Source organism: Sinohyriopsis cumingii, chromosome 8 (assembly GCF_028554795.1).
Source record: "Sinohyriopsis cumingii isolate HCF-2022 chromosome 8, ASM2855479v2, whole genome shotgun sequence".
NCBI classification, from domain to species: domain Eukaryota; kingdom Metazoa; phylum Mollusca; class Bivalvia; order Unionida; family Unionidae; genus Sinohyriopsis; species Sinohyriopsis cumingii.
In genome coordinates this window covers 58,940,251-58,963,933 of record NC_142968.1, presented here as the reverse complement: position 1 = coordinate 58,963,933, position 23,683 = coordinate 58,940,251, and the positions used below count along the sequence as shown (strand labels likewise).

The 23,683-nt window shown below is 34.0% G+C and overlaps 1 protein-coding gene across 4 annotated transcripts in view; it reads left to right on the top strand.

Annotated features, from left to right (window-relative positions):
• Positions 1-18,762, top strand: part of LOC149793620 (ras association domain-containing protein 1-like) — a 117,035-nt gene extending 98,273 nt beyond the window's left edge. For all 4 annotated transcript variants that reach the window (XM_089967590.1, XM_089967589.1, XM_089967591.1 and 1 more), the window contains 3 exons: positions 7,475-7,584; positions 10,014-10,132; positions 11,769-18,762. In XM_089967590.1, coding sequence (XP_089823716.1) covers positions 7,475-7,584; positions 10,014-10,132; positions 11,769-11,966 — 427 coding nt within the window. In that variant the 3' untranslated portion in view covers positions 11,967-18,762. The remainder of the gene's footprint in view (positions 1-7,474; positions 7,585-10,013; positions 10,133-11,768) is intronic.
• Positions 18,763-23,683: the final 4,921 nt, after the last annotated feature.

Sequence of the window (23,683 nt, the reverse complement as noted above, 5' to 3'; positions counted from 1 at the left end):
TTATTTTACAAAAATCAACAGATTGGGTAAAAATAATACATAATATCTGAAAGTTAAGACTTTTTTTCCTTCCTTAAATCTCTCCTATGGGTATTTTGAAAAAATTTCCATCCCATTTTTAGCCAGTTGGAGGTAGAAATTCCCCCTTAAATTTTCATTTATATAATAGCGTCTGTCAGTGTTATCAGCCTTTATTTTATTGAAAGAAGCCTCGCCTGATGTTGTAAATATCAGAATAAAGTTGAAGTTGTATCCTTGCACATGTGAGCAGTAAATTAGCCTGGCAATTGCAGTCAGGGGCAACAAGTTCACATAATTATTATACCTAGAACAACAGTTTCGCCTAAGAAGAATAAAACAGCATGTTGGAAGAGTTAAAGTTTTGTCAAGAGTTCATTAGTGAATGCCACATTGTGTTTATGTGCATTAAATTTGGTACAATAATTAAACTGCTGCAGTCTTTTGGCATGCCAGAATAGATGAGTGTCACAGTCACCAATTAATCAAGGTAACTGGGGTTATCACAGTTTATTGCAAATCTTTGGGCATGCCAAAATAGATGAGTGTCACAGTCACCAATTAATCAAGGTAACTGGGGTTATCACAGTTTATTGCAAATCTTTGGGCATGAATAAACCATGGTTCAGTAGATGAGATTCATAATCACAGATTAATTAAGGTAACACTGGTTGATTAATTAAGGTGATACTGGTTACTGTGTTCTGTTGCAGATATATTGGCATGACTGAATTAACGAGTTTTACAATTGCTGATTTATCAAAATATTGCTGGTTATCAGGTTTCTCCAGAGTGAGCCCAGGTGTGTACGACATTTATATCATTTCAGTAACCCAACGATAATTGTAGATTATAATAGGCAAACAGTCAATTTAGATTTATTATGTGAAATAATTATTTTACATTGAAAGTGCCCTTAAGAAAATGAATAAAGTGTAAAAAGATAATGGAAGAAATACGTTATAATAATACTGGTTGGTACATGTACTGACTCATGATCTTGTTCCAATGCAGATTGCAACAACTGGTAGAAGTACCTTCTGCATCATTAGAACAAACACTAAGCCTGGTGGATTTTATAAACATTATTACCTAACATTTATCTGTCAACAAAGGTCAGTAATTAGCTAATCACTGTAAATTATTTCCTAAGTCTAACTGTCACCATCTGTTTGATTGTTAAATAGTGATGGCACAGGAAAATTGATTCCTGTAAGGGGTTGAATAAATCAGAATGGAATAAAGGATTTTGTAAATTAAATTTATGAAAGAAAAAATGGTTGCTTCAGTAAAATGAGAGAATAAAACGCTACCATTTTCTTTGATGTTGTGAGCAAAGTCTTGTACATGACTCATCGGTGGACACGTCCTTTCATTTCATTGTTGTACGAAGTTATCATATTTACAGTTAAATTCCCAAACAAACAGTGTTAAATTGATATCCTTGGAAAATATAAATAAATAATCCATTATGGTGTGTCATTATTTACTATTTATTTCTTTTTTAAAATGCCACTTTATCAGAGTGTCCTTGCATGAAGTACCTTGAATTTTGTATGAAAACAATGTCAAGTTTCTATTTGACATGATCAACATTACTCAGCATGTTTAGTGTTTAATGCCTTTTTTTAGCACGATAGGCTATACAGTGACTATTATAACTGGTGGAGGAAGAAACTGAAGTAAGAACCACCAACTGTGGGAAGCTACTTGCAAGCTTTTTCAAGTAACTATATTTTACAAGCCCAAGACTTGAACCCATGCAGACAGAGGTGCGAAGGAAGTGATCTGTAAAGGCGAGCACTTTAGACTGTTCAAGTCACCTGGGGCCTCTCTTTCATATTTGTGTATTGTTGCCAATCGCCATTAAATATTTTCTCCCATTACTAAAGTAAATGTAATTTTTTTATGACTGCAGTCCTAGACAGTTTGACTAAACTTTGTTGAGGAGCTGCACTTGAGGTATGGAAGGGGCCTGCTGATTTCAGGGTTAAAAGGCCAGAGGCCATGGTCCTAACTTTTACTCTAGATCGAGATCAGTTCCTGATAAACTTTGACTAATTTGTCAATGGGATAATAAATAAACCTATAGATTTAGGGGTCTGACAGTCAAGGTCAATAACATGGTAAGTCTGATAAGAAAATAATGGTTTAGACACAAGTATAGATTAAAACTGTATATTATGAGCAAAGGTAATTGAGACCCTTTGTAGAAATAATTTCCAGTTTTAACCATGCCCCCCTCCTGTCTACAAAGAGGACTACTGAACACAGCATATATGTTGCATTCAGAATAGTTATGTTTACCAGAGTGTGAATATTTGTTAAAGGTGATTGGTCTATTTATTCAAAACTTACTTTCTGAATCAAATTAAACTTCATGATTAAAGTTTGAGATAGCTTGAATGGTGCTGAACAGATTAGTTACCAAAATTGAGTTCAGAAATTATAATCAGTTACATGGCCATCTCACTGAAAGGTCAGTTATTGTAAGCAAAAATAAAATTCAGATCCTGTCTGTCTGTCCAGTTCCTCATTACTGTCAAAGTCTCATCTCTTTTTCGTTCATCAAGATTTGCTTGTGAACATGAGAGGTTTCATTTAAGATAAGATTTTTGGTATATCAGCTTATATTATCAGGACTGATAAGTTTGATTTGGAGCAATATCAGTATCTGTGAATGAGGTGGTCGTGTATTTGATTGGCTGATCTACATCAGTATCTGTGAATGAGGTGGTCATGTATTTGATTGGCTGATTTACATCAGTATCTGTGAATGAGGTGGTCATGTATTTGATTGGCTGAGCTACATCAGTATCTGTGAATGAGGTGGTCGTGTATTTGATTGGCTGATCTACATCAGTATCTGTGAATGAGGTGGTCATGTATTTGATTGGCTGAGCTACATCAGTATCTGTGAATGAGGTGGTCGTGTATTTGATTGGCTGATCTACATCAGTATCTGTGAATGAGGTGGTCATGTATTTGATTGGCTGAGCTACATCAGTATCTGTGAATGAGGTGGTCATGTATTTGATTGGCTGATCAACATCAGTATCTGTGAATGAGGTGGTCATGTATTTGATTGGCTGAGCTACATCAGTATCTGTGAATGAGGTGGTTGTGTATTTGATTGGCTGATCTACATCAGTATCTGTGAATGAGGTGGTCATGTATTTGATTGGCTGAGCTACATCAGTATCTGTGAATGAGGTGGTCATGTATTTGATTGGCTGAGCTACATCAGTATCTGTGAATGAGGTGGTCGTGTATTTGATTGGCTGATCTACATCAGTATCTGTTGAATGAGGTGGTCATGTATTTGATTGGCTGATCTACATCAGTATCTGTGAATGAGGTGGTCATGTATTTGATTGGCTGAGCTACATCAGTATCTGTGAATGAGGTGGTCGTGTATTTGATTGGCTGATCTACATCAGTATCTGTGAATGAGGTGGTTAGCAATGTAAATGAGGTTATAATGCATCTGATTTGCTGAGCTTGTTAACACGTTTGATCAGATTTGGTGTTAAACTGGTATCATCAATGAATGCGCTATGAGCAACATCAGTGTGTAATGAAATGATTTTACGTCTAATTGGCTGAGCTGGTGAATACCCTAAAGATTTGATATGTTAGATTATATGCATTGGAATGGGTGAGCTTACATCCCAAAGATTTTGTATGTACATTTATATCGAATTCTTAGATGTGGACACTATAGTGGTCACATTTCTGATAAGATCTGGTCTGTAACCCTGTATCACATATTAATGTGTATCCACGCTGATCATGTGGTGGAGAGAGAACCCATTAGCCACTGCAGTTACCGAAGGTGGAGATCTGAATGGTTTGCAGTTATGACTCTTGAATGGGGCTAAGGACAGACAACAATCCATGCAGATTGCACAGTCCACAGTCCCATATGCTGAATAAGTGTTTGTACTTTAGGGTTGCAGGGTATAAGAAGTTTCTAAACTGTGAATCAGAGCCTAGTTCCTAGGGACAGGGATAGATCTAGGTGAGAATGCTGTCTGTATAGATGACTTGCTCTTTTCATGCTGAGAAAGAAGATAAATGAGGTCAACATTAATAGATAGTGTAGCAACTATATGTGCCCCAAGATTTTCTTTCCTCCCTCTCCAGTATCAATATGAGTGTGAATATGCATTCTAAAGCTGACATATGTAACTCAGGTGAGTGATACAAGTTCCACACTGGGCCACTTGTTGAGGAAGTCGACTCGTTTGCTGATTTTGTTATAGATAATTTTACTTTCACATGAATTAATTTACTTCTATGGGTTTCTTTGTTACATATAGTGATGCCTTTACATTTGGAGGGAAAATGATAAGCCATTTTATTTTAAGTTCTCAAGAAGATGAAGTTATTGAACTTTGCAGTTTATAAATCCAGCCTTTCTTTGAAATTATGTATGATTGCTTTCCACCCAATATTTTCATGATTGAAACTACAAATAAATAATTAGTAATCCCCCCCCCCAAAAAAAAGGTGGAGGGGGGACGATCTAAACATACTACTTGCTGATATCACAACCTTATGACACCTTATCTGATATATGTTTGGTGAAAGTTACAACAGGTGTTGTTAGGTGGGGTGAATGTTTACCTTAAATCCTCGCTGTAAATCTAAGAAACATTCTGTAGATCTATAGATGTTTATTGATGTACCAGCTGTTAAGTCTAGGAGATAGTCAGGGACAAGGTAACATCATTTGGTTTTTTTCCCATCCACTCTTATACTCTTTTTTTGTGTTGTGACCTGGTAAACCTCCTGCATCCACTACTTACTTTGGTTAACTCCTGCAAGAGATTACACACACACACACACCCATCCTCATGTGCAGTACATATTACATTTGCTTTGGTAGATACCATACTTACATATTTTTTAAGTCATCCTGGAAGACAATACCTTTTAATTGGATCATTTTCAATTTATCTGTGTGTGTGTGTGATTTTGATTTTTAATGTAGCTTTAACAATTTTTCAGTCATATCGCTACAGTGTCTCAGTGTGGCAGTTTATAGTGATGTCTAGCACTTGGGCATCATGCTGCAGACATATAGCATGATGTCCCACCCAGTCACATTATCCAGACACCAGGCCGACCAGTCCTAACACTAACTTCTTAATGCTGAGCACCAAGCGATTCACATGTTAGTACCATTTTTATAAGTCTTTGGTATGACTTGGCCAGGGTTTGAATCCACGACCTCCCGAATCCGAGGCGGACGCTCAAACCACAAGGCCACTGGAGCGGTCTCAATTTATCTGTGTTATAGATTGAAACTGTATGATTGGAAGATGGTATGGTGCTGGCCCAAAGGTCAGCCGTAAATATTATTGAATTAATGGGAAAAAAGTATCGTAATAAAGACAATTTAAGATCAAGCAGTTCAAATTGAATTTGAGTTTAGGACATTTGGAATGTTACACACTAATTTAAAAAATATTCAGAGTGGTTGTTGTGGTCATATGATAGGATGCATTTAATACCTGTTTGCTAATATACCCAATGTTAGTTTTTGTATTTTCCTTGAATAAAAACTTGCTTGCATGTACTTTATTGTTTGTCTGTTTATAAGATTGTATTCCATCAGCTTGTTTTGGAAAACAGCAAACCTGTTGACATGATCCCATTTAGTTCATTGTGTAAATAAGCTTATATATTTGATCAAAATGTAGGAAGTCGGTTCTTTTTGTTGAAATTCATTTTCATGCAAAATGCAGTTACTTAAGGATGATCACTGCTCTAATGTTGGAGTATTTACTTTTTGAAACACTGATCTTGTTACATAGGTAAGGTCCAGACAATCCACATTGGGTGGCATGGATTTTCTTTTGCTACTCTTAGTTTTATGTCCACTGGTATGGGTCGTTACAAGTGAGGGAAAAATAATAGGTAAAATAATAACCAAATGAAAATTTAAAACTCGTCAAGTTTGCACAGTCTGAAAACCTTCATCTTGTCTTATCAGAAAGAATATATATGTTGGTGAGTTATTTTTTTCTCAGTATGACACAGTTATTGAGATCATATTGGTTTCTGTAACAGAAAGCCTTATGGCTGATTTATAGCACACATAAATTTCCCAAGTTCTTTCATATTTTTCATTGACTTTATTGTTTTCTTCACTGGACCATTATTGTATTTTGTACAATTTTATAAGCATTTATCTTTCTATTACTTAATGAGAGATAGAAATTGTAACCATGGTATTTTACATTCATGGATCTTACCCAGAGTTTATAGCACTACAGTATGGCTGGGTAACATATGGTTTCATGTCAATGACATCATCATGTTATCTCATTTCAAGCTGTGCAGTTAGCATTGATTTTAAAAAGCAGACTACCTGAAAACACACATAAAAAAAAACTGCTGTCTGAAAACTTGAGTGCGAATGCTGAGCCAATGGTTTAGGACTTTGATTAAACCTTTAGAGCAAGGGTGATGTTGCTTTTCATGGGAAGAATGAGAGATATGGGAATTGAGTGATAGAAATACCTCTAAGAGAAGCTCATTTAGAACTGTAACAACCAGATATATTTCAGCCGAAATTACTATTAAATCTGTTATTATTAAACATGTATTAGCAGTGCAAGATAAAAATATCTCCAACAAATGTCACTGCCTTGAGTTTGAATTTCTTATCATATTAATTTGTGAGGGATTTGTACTCTGTGATCTTCCTAAGTAAAACATCTTGTTTTGGCCTAGATGATACCCTTTTAAGAGTTGGAAGTTGTGATAACTTTTGATGAGTTTTCACCTGCTGAAATTTTACTTATAAAATAAAGTCCATAACCAGTGCTGACATTTTACTTATAAAATAAAGTCCATAACCAGTGCCTGATTCTTCAGGATTTTCACACTGATGGGTAATTCTAGCTTTGGAATTTTTCAAAGGGTAAGTGACAATAGTGTCAGGCTGATTTCCATTATGTGTTAAAGTGTTATCTATGTCCATCTGTCCCATCTGATCATATTACATCATGTCACATCTCTGGAGGGACATAAAGTGTTACCTATGTCCATCTGTCCCTTCTGATATTAATACATTATGTCACACCTCTGGAGGGACATAAAGTGTTACCTATGTCCATTTGTCCAGTCTGTCATATCTTGGGAGGGGACATGTAGTGTTACCCATGTCCTATCCCTTCACATCATGTCATGCCCCATCTGTCATTCATTTAATTTCTGTTCAGTAGCTTTTGAAGAACTTGTTTGATTTGAAACCAAACTTGGTATGTGGTTTTGCATTAAGAAGACCTATATGCTTTTTTACCATTTTCTGGCAATATTTTGAGTTATAAACAAGTTTGACTTTAAACGTTGCCCTCCAGTTGCATTGCTTCGACAACATAAATTCAATGTAATATACACATTTCTAGTTGTACATTTCTTATATTCTCTGTGTACATTTCAGCAATGCAACAACGAAGGAGGTCATTACAGCCCTGCTGAAGAAGTTCAACATTCTGGACCATCCCAGGAAGTTTGCCTTGTATGAACAGGAGTTGGTCAATAAAAAGATAGGTAAATATCTCACAAAAACCTTATATTCTTATAACTTTATTGTGTGCTTCAATCTCTAGCTTAAAAGTTCCAGTGTTAATAATGTTTTGGAGAGCATCTTTGTCATTATGTGAGGTAGAAGAATAAAAGTTGTCTAAATTGTGCCTTAAATTTCATGATTGTAGCTAAATTCTTATATTTTTTTAAAATCGTTTCAACAGCATTTCACTTTTAGCCTGACCTTGATTTTAAGTTCGAGCTTAAAAGGTTTGAGGAAAAGGAGCTAATGAAGACCACCAAATGCAAATTTAAAAGTCTTTCCCACCAGTTGGGTCTGAGAATTGTACATGGGAACCTTACTGTATGCTTTGTTATAACATGAATACAGATATAAAAAGTTGTGTCATGGCCCGAGCTTTTGTCTTAGATGTCACTTATTACCTGACAATGATCAGAAAATCCAATAAGCTCATGAACAGATGAAAATAATTCCGTTAAGTAGTTTTCATTCCAGTAATGGAAAAAGTGGGGTCTAATGTACACTACCAAGTCCAAAAATGGGGTCATTTATAAACACTGGGGGGTGCAAATACCATTATCTGTGTCTTATTTATTCAAGAAATTCAAACATGTCTCATTCTCACAGGCACTGTGGAGTCTTGGATTTATTAGTTTCAACAATATTTACTTTTCCATTGTATACATTGAATCAGTCTTTGTAGTCAGACTACAGCTTGGTTTTTCTAAACTTTCCTTTTCCACTAAATTAATTGTGTCCACTGTTTTGGTTATGGATATTTTAGTTGACAAGAAACTGGCAAACCATGTTGTGCTCTGACTCAACAAGAACTGGTTCAGAGTATATAGGCCTGATGCTGGAAAAGAGAATATTTATTGCAGAAATTAATGACGTGAGCAACTGTGATCATTATCAACCTCTCCTGCCACGTGACTTCTGTAATGGGATTGTGATTTATTCTCCACATTTATTCCAGACAGTAAAATCACAAAGGATTACTCATGTGATTGAACAAAAACAGATCTGTAAAAGAATCTCATAGAAATCAGGTCATCAGTGAAAGATGTTACAATGGAATCTATGATGATTAAAAAAAACAAGGTGTGGAAAAGGATCATATATACAGGCTGTATCTGAGTGTGAGTGTTGCACTCTGCACCTTCTGAATTTGCATCGAAATGGAACAGGGTGCCCATTTAAAAGTTGCAAGAGTACATCAAATGCATCATTAATTAATAAGGTTGTTATCCTACATTACTGTTGGTTTTAGATGTAGTAAATAGTTACATATGCATTTAAGTTTTAAAAGTCAGTTTTTGTTCCTGAAAATTAGTTTTTATTTTTCTTTGGTCATAAGCAGACAGTATTTTTTGTACTTTGGGATTTGCAGCTGTTATTATCATAGCAGTCCAGAATTGAGTCTTCTTGTGTGTCAGTATGGTGCAGTGGAAGTTGACTAACCAAGCATTGGTGAAAGACACATTCACAGATATTAACCAGGGTTGGAATAAGATTTTTCTTTTCACAATAGTTACTGGTTTATGGGACTTGCTCTTAAATATTATACAGTTAATTTAGGTCATCTTTCATGAGTAAATTAAAGTTAGTTTGCTGTATAATAAAATTGATAATTGTTTACATGTATTAATGACATACTAAGTATCATTATAAAAGTTTGGTGCCCTCTTCATTTAGAGGGGTTTGGGTGGGGACTAGCACAAAAAATATGAAACTTTATTTTAGTTTTGATGATTGATACAATAAGAATTGGCTGTTACTCTGACAAATAGGCAAGTAATAGCAAAATGAATGGATCATTTATTCTACACATGACAGCACATTACACACAAAAAACCAATTAAACAGGAACAATGCCCCATTAGCTCAATTACATTGCAGTAAATAATCTTGTACCTAATGATCAAGTATTCAGTGTTGTCATTCACATTATTACAAATGTTATTCTTTACATTGTAGATATTTGACACTAAAACTTTAGAAAATTACGATGATGAAAAATGGGACATTGGGCAAACTTTGTCAGGACAAGTCAGTTATTTCCAAATTACTTGTACTATACAAGTATCTTGTACTGTTATCATGGCTCATATATCTTGTGACAAGGTGTTGATTCACATGAGTGTTATCGTAGAAACGTGTGGTTCTGTCAAACATGATATATGTCATGTGGCAGAATGTTAGAAAATAATGATCATAGCTTACTTGGAAAGTAATTTCATTTTGACAACCAACAAATCTTGTTTTGCCAACAAGTTTTTAAGTGAACAGATTCATCTGAGTAAGTGTTATGCATGCAGGAGCACTTTCCTATAATACAAGACTTTTATTTATTTTTGAACTGAAGTAATAATAATAACTGTTGAACCCTGATCCAAGTATACATAGATTCATTGTGTTGTCTTCCTTTCAGCCAAATTGCGACGTGTTGGAGACAAGGAATTCCCACTACATGTGTGCCTTAGCTGGGATCCAGAAAATCTGGTCAACCACCGACTTGTCCTGCAAGAAAATGAAACTGGAGAAATTGTGGTATGCATGTCACTTATTAATCTCAGTCCTTAGGAAGTTAAGCACACTTCGTATGTGTCAAATCACCAAGTTTCTTTATTTAAATGGAAACTATATGGCTGTCATTTTCACTTGGAGGATTAGAGTTTGGTTGTTTTTGCTTTACTGGTCTTGTGAGATTGTCCATCATCCATCCATTGGTTAGCATTGGTTTGTTATCACTTCTTCTCTTGAACTACTTGGATGATTGTAATAAAACTGTGCACACTGATTTATCCCATGGTCTTTTTTGTCCTAATTGAAGATGGTGTTGCTCGGACAGTCAGTATGGCCAGCACAACTGCCATCTAGAAAATCATGCTGTTGCTATTTCTGAACGGATGGGTAAATCAACATGGGGTTTTCACTAGAAGACTTACGTGTTTATTCTGAATGGATGGGTATATCAACATGGGGTTTTCACTAGCAGAATTGTATGTTTAGTTGGTTTTTATGTAAATGGTGTTGATCTGAGATCCTATGTAAGGCTGCCACAGCAGCCATTTGGAAAAAACATGTTATCCCTACTCCTCCACAATGGAAGGTCATATTGTCACAGGGTTTTCACCAGTTTACTTCTTATGATGTTTAGTTGGTCCTAAATGAAAATGATGTCAGTTATTTAGCCAATGTTGCTGACATGGAGCCATCTTGAATGTCTTCTTGTCACTACTTGGATGGTCATATCAACATGAGGTTTTTACTAAATGACTTCTAATGATGTCTAGTTGGTCCTGAATAAAAATGGTGCTGCTCAGACATCCAATATAGCTCTCATTGTGGCCATTTTGAAAATCTTCTCATCGCTACACCTGAATGAAATGGTCATATACGCAGATAATGTCTAGTTGGTTGTAAATGAAAATGGTGCCAGTCTGTCATCAAAAGTATATCACAATGTTGCTAAGATAATGAAAGTCTTGTTATCAGTGTAGAATAGCATTCAGCAGTTAAAATGAGGAATTGGTCTTAATCCTGAATTCCTGGAAATTCTTTTCAACCAGTAGAGAACGAGTCACTTAGAGGGACTCTTGATCCATATTGCCAATATTTGATAAAAATTTGTGTAATAAATCTTGTATAGCTGTGATTGGACATTTCTTAAATTGATAGATAAATCCAATCAAGATAGAAAATCTGAGGGGTACCGCAGATTATAATCTGTTTTCCTTTAGGTTATAGATGTATGTTTGCTGGTGTTCAGCATGGCAACTGTCCAATGGCAGCCTACATCTCATTATAATTTTAGCCCTAGGAAATAATGCAAAGATTTTGTCAGTTGTTTTTGTTTTTAGCAAAGGAAAATCACTTGTTAAAAAAAATATTCATGGAGTTTTCAAGGCAATAACCTCAGTAAAATTAAATCTCCTTAAAATTTAAACAGTGTCGTTTGTCTCCCTTTATTGCTGTAAGCTTTAAATTCGTAAACCAAAACCTGTCTATTCTGAAAAATGAATGAACTGTTTTGTCAGAAATATAAATTTTACACTGAAATCAGTCTCATAAAGTGAAATCTAATTAGAGCATGTGGTCAGTGGGGTTGGGGTTGGGCCATTTACAAATATATATCAGCGATCTTTTACATTTGATTAATTGATGCTGTTTTTTTCCTTGTCAGTGGGATGCATTTAGCTTTCCAGAACTTTCCAACTTTCTCAAAGTCCTGGATCGAGAGCAAGAAGAATGCACAAATCAGCTGATATACAAATACAAGGTCATGAGGAGGATTATCTTGCAGCGTATGAAGGAACTTCGAAAAGAACAGGAGCAACAAAAGCAGAAATCTTCAGTCATGGGAGAAGAAAGTGTGACATGATCTGGTATCTGGCAGCACCAGTTTTCATATGTTCATACAAAAAAGATTTTGTATGAACAAATCTTTCGATGTAAGCAAAGTACGTATCAAGTGACCCAGATTCATGCATGATGAAGAGTGATGTATACTGAAACACATCACGTTGTACAAAGGTCATCATATGTGAAAAGTCTATTTAATAAATGGTCATTACAAAAAAAAAGAAACTCTACACCGGATGTGGATATTGCGATCATTCAAGTACATAGTGGAATCTCGTGTATGCATCTACCAAATGTGTTCTTTACAGTGACAGAATATTATAAAAATTGAAGTCATTATGTGTGTACAGTATCATTCCACATTTTGCCTTTTGAACCATGCATTCCTGGAAGGGCTATTGACCACAGCATGTGACCTAATGATTAATCCATGTTTATTAAAAATCATTGTTTAATAATGATGTATATTTTGCAAAATTCATGAACATGACAGATGTAAACTAAAATTATATTTTTTACATAACTTCTAACGCTCTGTTGCAATATATAATACTTCCTTAATTTAAAAATATTTTAAAAAATCAACCAATTGTGAGTAGTGAAATTGTGTCAAACAAGCAACAAGCTACAGTATATTGGTATGTTAAATCAAAGGTAGCAAATGATAATTACAAGGCAGAGATGTTTTATTTCTCTTACAAAAATGTTAATCCTACCTTTGGCAACTTCAGCCCTTGGCAGGCTCAGGGATGTAGAATAGGTTTGGTGCACTCATACACATCGTAAAAGTAACTAGTGGTGGTATGAGTCATGGTGACTCACTGATTATTGTGCTGCACTTATAGGGGTGCAGGTTTCAGTTCTACCATCAGAATAGCCCTGGTCAGCTAATATGTTGTACCTAAGACAAGGCATTTAGCACCAGTTGTCTCAACCCTAAGTAATGTACATATGTTGCTGTGCCACCCCAAAAAAAAGACCCAATGCTTAACTAAACCAAAAGTCCAGTAATTACTGTGTTTATTTTTGTTTTTGTAAATTCTATTTATTCTTAGCATGTCATTCAGTTCAAATTCAATTTAAAATTGCTACTAATCTTCAGACTGGGGAAAAGAAAAATTCAAAATGATAAGATTTGGAAAAGAAATCTTAATATTCATCTATCTTTAATCACATCATCAAAAAATATTTTTCAGTTTCATGTGTTGTATCAATAGTATGTAATTTAAATTGAGATAATGTGAAAACGGTGGAAAACTGCCATCAGTTAAATAATGTGATTGAAAGAGGTACTTGGTTTGATTTGATGTTTAATGACGCACCAACGCTTCAAGTTTATTTAGTGCCAGGGTAGTTGATGTGTGAAGTGCTTTGTCTAGGGACACAGCTATTCTGGGCTGAACCAATGCTAGGATTTGAACCTGTACCCTTTCAGTCTGACTTACTAAACACTAAGCCACTGTGACTTGGATTAAGGAAAGTAAATCATGGTTTACACCTTGTATTACATAGTTGTGCAACTTGTGTTCATGCAGAGGAACGCATGATTAATAGGGAAAATGTGGATGGGGTGAAAACTTTAAGCACACTTTGCCGGAGGCAAATTGAGGGGCTTGTGTGTGAAGCTTTTCCTATTGAAAAGATTTCCCCAAATCTGTTATTACTAGTTAGATAGTGTTATTGTATACACAGGGAAAACTATTTTTCTGATATGATTTGATAGTTGTATCAGGATTTTCTGTGATGCGATTATTTTATTAATTTGATATGCTTATTTGTAACAGATTGTATCTGAACTGCTTTTGTAAAAAAAAAAAAGGACTAATTCACTACACTAATGTGAAAAGAGCACTATATTTTGCATCATATTTGTAAAAGAAGAAAATTACACAAGGAAGACTGCAGCAAAATCAATCCCTGAAGAAGTGTTTCCTTGGAATTTCCTGTTAGTTCATTGTGGTTTAGCCATATTTCTTAATTGTTTTTGATTTTGGTATTTAATCGATTGACCAAAAGACTATTAATGTAGGAGCAAGCAAAAAAATGTTTGGAGTTACTGAAATATGCTACATTGTGGGTTTTGAAATCCTTTCATTTTTGTGATTATGTATTATAAGAAATTATTATTTCCAGTGAAGAACATTTATTTAGCTTTGATCACCATTCTAAAAGTTTAATTCTTTCAAGCTTCAGCATTCTTGCTACTAAAATCCTTTATTTAGTTGTATGTTATTTTGTTCTCATTCTTGGTTTGATTGGTGTCCTGTATTTCAGTGATCTTGTAAGCATATACATGTACATACTATGTATACACATGTATATACATATAGCAGGATATTTGCATCGATTATATCCACTTGTTTAGGCAACCATTCATTTCCATACTCTTGATCTCCCGTCACAAAGAAACAAATCCTTCCCCCATTTAATCATTGTTCTTGATAAAATTCTTGCTTATTCAGTAAAATGTAATGGATAATGTTTGCAACAGTTTATGGGAAGTACTACTAGTGTTCTAAATGTATATAGATTTTAACTGGTAATTTCTTGATTTATCCTAAAAATATCTTTTCCATGAACAGGATTATTGAAGTCCTGTTCATGAAAATAATGTATTCAACAAATAAAAGATTACAGATTATGTCATCAAGTAATACCCATCAAGCTATTCAGTTGATAAAATATCAGACTCCTAATCCAAGGGTTCTGGGTTCAATACCCTTATAGGCTGGCCAGGGTCAGCTTGATTTGTCTTTGGGAAAGGCACTTAGCTCCCATTTTCTTGGCATGATATAGCCATTAATGTGTTAAAAGTGCCATTAATTACCTTCCCCCAAATATTCTTTAGCTATGTATTTTTGCAAAAGCTATGAAATGATTTTTGTAACAGAAGAGAGGTAGTAGTTTAGAATAGGACGGTATGAACAAACCAAGTTCCAACAATATACCTCTTGCATGTTTCATCTCTTTAAAAAACTCCATTTCCTGAATCTTAGATAGCTTAAAGCATAACTCAAAATTAAGTCGGATTATTATAGTACGAAGACGTCTGTTAAGCTGACAAAATAGGAACTTGGAAATGTACTGGAAATGTACTTGTATCTACGTGTAGACCATTCCGTTATATCACCAAATACATTGTTAATTATTTTACAAGGTATATATAGCATGGAAAATTTTACTGTCTCTGAAGTCTGTTCAATTTGATCTCCCAGTTCTTGCATGTATATTTATTCTTTGCCACATTTATTCCTTTAAGCCCTAATTTGTAAAGGAAAACATTTTTGAATGTTATCTAAAGTTCATTTTTCCTGCTTTCCCTCTTAAATGTAATGCTCGCTTTGTTTTAAGTAATAACATCTAATCCAAAAACTGTTTACATCATGTTTGCTAAGCCAACATTAGTGGGAAGCTATATATAGCATTCAAATTTTCAGTGCCAGCATCATCATCAACAGTTTTTTTAATGTTTTGTTTCAAGATTTTCAGCAGTGCTTTGATTATGGGCTCCATAAAATTGTCTCCCTGTTTCCTTTAAAAGAAGATAATTTGTTAATGTGAAAAACATTAAGCCAGTTTTGCACAGACATCTTCCTATTCCATACCAAACTAATAATTGTAAAACTTTTATTTCCATGCAAGGTACAAATGACATTTTTATGGTTTCATAGTCATTTATATGTTTTATGTAAAGGTATTCAAGAATATTTGATTTGTCCATAAGGTGAAAATAGTATTTAAGAATAATTGTTTCAATTAGTAAAGAAGGTTTTATCTTATGGACATAACCAAATGTTGTTGTGTTTATAAAATTCCGTGATTGGACCTCTGAAGTTTAGATGTCCAGAAAGTCAGTATTTTGCATCGTTTCATCATCATATTCAGTCACATTTATCTGGCTAAGATGAATTGAAACAGATCTTTATCAGATCTGCAAATATTTCATTTCACATTTCAGAATGTGTTTATGTGGATGATTACTATGACAGGCACAGTATTAAACAATGCTACCAAAATCCTACATGTACTAAGCAGTTTTTAAAAGTATTTTCTCTTCATTTTAAAGAGAGTCTCATGTTTTAACATGATTAATTAAACTTCATCAGTATTGTTTATGCTGCCTTGTATTGTAGTTGATTATTTTTTTAGGCCATACCTTTAATAATAATTGACACAGTGACTGGAAATGACCACATAGTCACTGACGAACGTTTAATGAGGAAAGTAAATATAACCTGTACTATAAGCATATTATAAGCAGAAGGTGAATGCATTTAATTTCACAGCATTGAATGTCTTATGACAGATTTACAACCTGATATCTTCAAATAGAATAAAAATATCTTTTGTCTTGGAGAGAGGCATTAAATACTTCAATTTTGCATACATCTGGTCTCGTTGAATAAAAAGTTATTTATTATGGAATCAATTTGCTCATTACAGTTATTTTTGTAAACTTGATAATCAATGAGTGAGGTTTTGTGAGTTGTTAAATTTAATTGCTGTATTATTAGAATAGGTGCCTATTTTGGCCTGTTATTCAGACATTAACAGTTGTATCATAAATACAGTATATACTCAGTTGTAAGTCGGGTCCAACTGCAAAAACAACATAGACTCTGATCTGCCATCAAATAATGTGTTGGCAGATCAGGGTCTGTGTTGTTTGTTCTACTGATTACAAACTGTATACACCCAAACCTACAAATTCTTATCGTGGGTCAGCAGATCTGGATCTATACAGTTTGTAGTTGGATTGACATATAAGCAAGTATATATTGTAACTTGTCACACTTCATGAGAATATACTGAACAATGTCTTGGTGTATACATTTTTTTTCTGCTAGTTAGCAGTATCAATAAAAAGATGAGTTTAATTAATGATCTCTCTTTTATTCAGATATGGATTTTAGTGTTTTCAAACACAAACTTTTGGTGCAATATTATTTATGTAAAAATTTCTTGCAAAAATGTAATTTTAGTCCAATAGTTTTTAATTTGAGACATAAACTACTTTATAAATCTGTACATGATTCTTTCCTTAAGGATTTCATCCATTCTTCCAGTAATTTGGCTTAGAGGTTATTTCTGAGAGCACTTCCTGTAGTATGGTTTAGAAGTTATTTCTGGGAGTACTTCCTGTTGTATGGTTTAGAAGTTATTTCTGAGAGCACTTCCTGTAGTTTGGTTTAGACGTATTTCTGGGAGTACTTCATATAGTATGGTTTAGAAGTTATTTCCGAGAGTACTTCCTGTAGTATGGTTTAGAAGTTATTTCTGGGAGTACTTTTATTACCATCAAAAGCTGTAGATTATAAACAGCAGTTTTTATGAAATTTACATAACTCATGATTGCTTAAAAAGTTTTTGAAAATTTTTAAGATTAACACAAAGTTCTGTGGATGTTTCTTCTTTTTGTAGAAAAGGGAAAATGTATCACTGTTCTTTGCTTTCAAATTTTATATTTTGTGCAAGGGTTCTAAACAGATTTTGAAAGATCAAATCTTAAACAAATTTATATTCATAACATTTGATTCATGCATGATACATTACAGCTGGCTTTATCTGATAAGTGTAAATATATTTGTTAATATTATCTACATGATGTTATTAAATGTATATACCAAAGTTTTACCTTTTGGATAAAGGTATGGTGTGTAATAAAATGAAAAGGCGTGATACACTAGTTATCCAAACAATGTGCCTTCTCTTTTGAAATGACTAGTTTGGTGAGCAGAAAAACAACATTATAGAAATAAAGCCATTTAGTAGGGACAAAAATTATTTCTCATTTGTTAAACACAGTAGATTTTTTTGCAAAATCCACTTGGTTACATATTTGTAGAGTATTTTCTGTTTGCAAAATAAAAGTACATTTGAAGTAACAAAGATACCAGAAATTTGAAATGCTCTAAATAGCATTAAAGGTGTTCAAATAGCAACACAGCCACACACACACACATACACGACATTGGCCATAAGGCCAGGTGACCATATAATATGGTCCTGTGTATAGTGTGTGTTGACCATTAGCATTTGCCATTTTAAATTTCTCAAAAAGTCACAGAACCAATTTCAACTAAGATCATCCTGACTTTCAGATTTATCAAGTGATGCTGATCTGTCTTTAGATATGACCACAATTGCTAAAAGTAGACATACCTCTAAATGACTTTTAAAATTCTGCTGAACAGAATTTGATAGAAAGAATTCTGACACGAAGACTTTAGATTTCTCTTTAATTAATTATGCTGATCTTCCATCAAACCTTACCAATGTTACTAAATATAGAAAAATGTTTAAATTACTTGTTCTTATAAATAGCTGAACAAATTTGGATCAGATTTGAAAGTATTCTGGCATTATAAGGGTTTTTGAATTGATGAAGTTTATACTGATCCAAATACAAATAGAGACACTGTTACTGTATGTCTTCAAACGAAACATATTTTTTGTGATTGGAAGATGATATTAATGTGAAGAAATAATTATATTACTACTGGGTAGTTAAGTGTGTATCATCTTTCAGTTATTTAATAAATTCCTTATTTTATTTTATTTTTCTTTAGTCCTGTGTTGATAACATATGCAAGATTTGCCAAAATAATTAATACTTGTTATTTAAGGGAGATAACTCAAAATTATTGACTACTCTTGGATAACATGGAGCATTTAGCATCCTCAGGATCACATTGGTCTTCTTTTTTTTCTACATATATATATATATATATTGTCATGACGAAAAATGCATGGAAATGCTGTTAGTTTTTTTCTAATTGAAAAAATTAAAAATGAAATAAACACTTAAAAACCTGCTTTCTGATGTGTTTTTTTTGTTGTAAATACTCTTAATGTATTAATATCAACAAGGATGTTTCACTCGAAAACTTTTTATCATCATCATGGTGGAAATTGTATGAAAATGGTACCAGTATGATGTGGTGGCCACCTTGAAGTCTTGTTTGTAGTTGATCATACATTCAAAATGGTTAGGAGTTGACCTTTAATCTGTCAACATGGGGGTTTTCATTGATGGACTTGGGTGATATTAGGTCTGTTCTAAATGAAACTGTTAATGTTTTTGACCTCCAACTGGACTGCTGTGACAGTGGCCATCTTTAAAATCTTGTTTATGCTTCTTTTTTTAATATTAAAACATGGATTTATTGACATGGAGTTTACACTGAAACATGAAAATGGCACTGATCTAATCACAACTGATTATAGCCATAATGGTCATCTTTAAAATATTGTTATAATTTCTCTCGAGTTGTATTGAGAAGGGAATTTCTTTAAGACACTTTTGTAATACAGGGAAACCTGCTCTAAGGTTTCCTGCTTACAATGGCCCCCCAGCAATTTTACTGTATAAATAATCTGTATGTATTGGTCTCCTGCCTTCTGCAGTCAGTAGCCAGATGTTTCCCAGACAAATAATGATTTCTCCCCAGCTTAGATGGTCACTGCCATATATCTTCAATGGCTAATCAGTCTATGTAAACTAAATTTTTGCTTCATGAAGAAGGCATTGTTTAGCTAAAGGAGTATCATGTGAATTGATGTGCAAACATTTCTTATCTCACTTGAACTCGCCATACTTCATTTACATTGATTAGTGTAACCACAGGGATTTACTGGAAAATTGTACTAGCCCTTGGAAAATATGAGATTGCCCCAAACATTATACCAGAACACGAGTAAAACAACATGATAAAATATGGTATATTATAAGGCAGTCTAATACCAGCAGACATGATGATTAGAAAAAGTTAAAATTCAGATAGAAGAGCAAAATCAGACATGTACATGTATAGAGAGAAAGGGATATGTAAAAAAGACTTTGGAAATAACTTCATTTTTTTAGAGAGAGAGATTAAAGCAAGCCTAATGTTTTATTTATACTCTCAACTCAAGGATTTGTGAATACTTATTTTATCCATTTACTTAACAATTATCATATAGTCACCTTCAAAACATGCATCAAAATATTAGAATCTGACATTTGAGAATGATTTGAGAACACTTGTTTTTGTCCATTTACTTGTTTGCCAAGCATTATGTATCAAGTCTGCTGTAATTATCACACAAACATATCAAACGCCACTTATGGGTGCTACATTTTCCTAATATCAATCACTCTTTCAGTGAAATCTTCCTGGTAATTAATCGTTACAGACAAGTTCCTTTTTTTTCTTCAAACACACCAGTCAAAGAAATCTCAATAGTTTTATTTTTAGAAATGGACACCACTATTCTCCACAGAATTGGGGACATGCATCAAAACAACCTTTGAAAAGCCATTGTTGAGAGCTGGCAATCTGTCAAACTGCAGGAGGCTAAATTAGGACCAGAAAGTCAGCAAATTCATGATATGTACAAATGTTACAAAAAACAGTGTAACTAAAAAGTTAAAATATAAATACAGTAAAACTTGTCTTGAGAGACCACTTCTATGAAAGACCAAGTTCTCCATGCACAGATTTTTTGATTATATTGTTTTATGACCTGTCATGAGAGACCATAATGTCTTGGAAGAAGTGGTGGTCTTTCAAGACAGGTTCCACTGTAATTCCTTATTTGTCAATCTTGATTTAAATAGTTTCTTGTCTGGAAGAAATGTAAGACTGACTTTGACATTAGCTACAAGATGGAAATGACACAGTAGCCAGTTATGCAAAGAATGCACTACATTTGAACGCTAAATAAAGGTGCTGATATATGTATTGTGGTGAGACTGCAGGGTATGACACTTGCAGAACATAATGCATTAGGAACTGAACATGACTCCGTGTCAGTAAATTAGCTTGCAGAGTTACTGTATTTTGCCCAAGCTACTGATGTTAAACAAAATTTCTTATCTTGTGCCCAGGGACCCCGAGTGGCTGAGTGGTCTAAAGTGCTCCCCGTTACGGATCACTGCCATCTCACCTGTCCACGCCAGTTCGAGTCTTGGATTCAGCCAATGTGGGTATGTGAGAAAGCATCCCAGTTACCAATGTTACCAAATATAGAAAAATGTTTAAATTACTTGTTCTCATAAATAGCTGAACAAATTTGGATCAGATTTGAAAGTATTCTGGCATTATAAGGGTTTTTGAATTGATGCAGTTTATACTGATCCAAATACAAATAGAGACACTGTTACTGTATGTCTTCAAACGAAACATATTTTTTGTGATTGGAAGATGATATTAATGTGAAGAAATAATTATATTACTACTGGGTAGTTAAGTGTGTATCATCTTTCAGTTATTTAATAAATTCCTTATTTTATTTTTTTTTTTCTTTAGTCCTGTGTTGATAACATATGCAAGATTTGCCAAAATAATTAATACTTGTTATTTAAGGGAGATAACTCAAAATTATTGACTACTCTTGGATAACATGGAGCATTTAGCATCCTCAGGATCACATTGGTCTTCTTTTTTTTCTACATATATATATATATATATATTGTCATGACGAAAAATGCATGGAAATGCTGTTAGTTTTTTTCTAATTGAAAAAATTAAAAATGAAATAAACACTTAAAAACCTGCTTTCTGATGTGTTTTTTTTTGTTGTAAATACTCTTAATGTATTAATATCAACAAGGATGTTTCACTTGAAAACTTTTTATCATCATCATGGTGGAAATTGTATGAAAATGGTACCAGTATGATGTGGTGGCCACCTTGAAGTCTTGTTTGTAGTTGATCATAAATTCAAAATGGTTAGGAGTTGACCTTTAATCTGTCAACATGGGGGTTTTCACTGATGGACTTGGGTGATATTAGGTCTGTTCTAAATGAAACTGTTAATGTTTTTGACCTCCAACTGGACTGCTGTGACAGTGGCCATCTTTAAAATCTTGTTTATGCTTCTTTTTTTAATATTAAAGCATGGATTTATTGACATGGAGTTTACACTGAAACATGAAAATGGCACTGATCTAATCACAACTGATTATAGCCATAATGGTCATCTTTAAAATATTGTTATAATTTCTCTCGAGTTGTATTGAGAAGGGAATTTCTTTAAGACTCTTTTGCAATACAGGGAAACCTGCTCTAAGGTTTCCTGCTTACAATGCCCCCCCAGCAATTTTACTGTATAAATAATCTGTATGTATTGGTCTCCTGCCTTCTGCAGTCAGTAGCCAGATGTTTCCCAGACAAACAATGATTTCTCCCCAGCTTAGATGGTCACTGCCATATATCTTCAATGGCTAATCAGTCTATGTAAACTAAATTTTTGCTTCATGAAGAAGGCATTGTTTAGCTAAAGGAGTATCATGTGAATTGATGTGCAAACATTTCTTATCTCACTTGAACTCGCCATACTTCATTTACATTGATTAGTGTAACTACAGGGATTTACTGGAAAATTGTACTAGCCCTTGGAAAATATGAGATTGCCCCAAACATTATACCAGAACACGAGTAAAACAACATGATAAAATATGGTATATTATAAGGCAGTCTAATACCAGCAGACATGATGATTAGAAAAAGTTAAAATTCAGATAGAAGAGCAAAATCAGACATGTACATGTATAGAGAGAAAGGGATATGTAAAAAAGACTTTGGAAATAACTTCATTTTTTTAGAGAGAGAGATTAAAGCAAGCCTAATGTTTTATTTATACTCTCAACTCAAGGATTTGTGAATACTTATTTTATCCATTTACTTAACAATTATCATATAGTCACCTTCAAAACATGCATCAAAATATTAGAATCTGACATTTGAGAATGATTTGAGAACACTTGTTTTTGTCCATTTACTTGTTTGCCAAGCATTATGTATCAAGTCTGCTGTAATTATCACACAAACATATCAAACGCCACTTATGGGTGCTACATTTTCCTAATATCAATCACTCTTTCAGTGAAATCTTCCTGGTAATTAATCGTTACAGACAAGTTCCTTTTTTTTCTTCAAACACACCAGTCAAAGAAATCTCAATAGTTTTATTTTTAGAAATGGACACCACTATTCTCCACAGAATTGGGGACATGCATCAAAACAACCTTTGAAAAGCCATTGTTGAGAGCTGGCAATCTGTCAAACTGCAGGAGGCTAAATTAGGACCAGAAAGTCAGCAAATTCATGATATGTACAAATGTTACAAAAAACAGTGTAACTAAAAAGTTAAAATATAAATACAGTAAAACTTGTCTTGAGAGACCACTTCTATGAAAGACCAAGTTCTCCATGCACAGATTTTTTGATTATATTGTTTTATGACCTGTCATGAGAGACCATAATGTCTTGGAAGAAGTGGTGGTCTTTCAAGACAGGTTCCACTGTAATTCCTTATTTGTCAATCTTGATTTAAATAGTTTCTTGTCTGGAAGAAATGTAAGACTGACTTTGACATTAGCTACAAGATGGAAATGACACAGTAGCCAGTTATGCAAAGAATGCACTACATTTGAACGCTAAATAAAGGTGCTGATATATGTATTGTGGTGAGACTGCAGGGTATGACACTTGCAGAACATAATGCATTAGGAACTGAACATGACCCCGTGTCAGTAAATTAGCTTGCAGAGTTACTGTATTTTGCCCAAGCTACTGATGTTAAACAAAATTTCTTATCTTGTGCCCAGGGGCCCCGAGTGGCTGAGTGGTCTAAAGTGCTCCCCGTTACGGATCACTGCCATCTCACCTGTCCACGCCAGTTCGAGTCTTGGATTCAGCCAATGTGGGTATGTGAGAAAGCATCCCAGTAGCTTCTCGTGGGTCGGTGGTT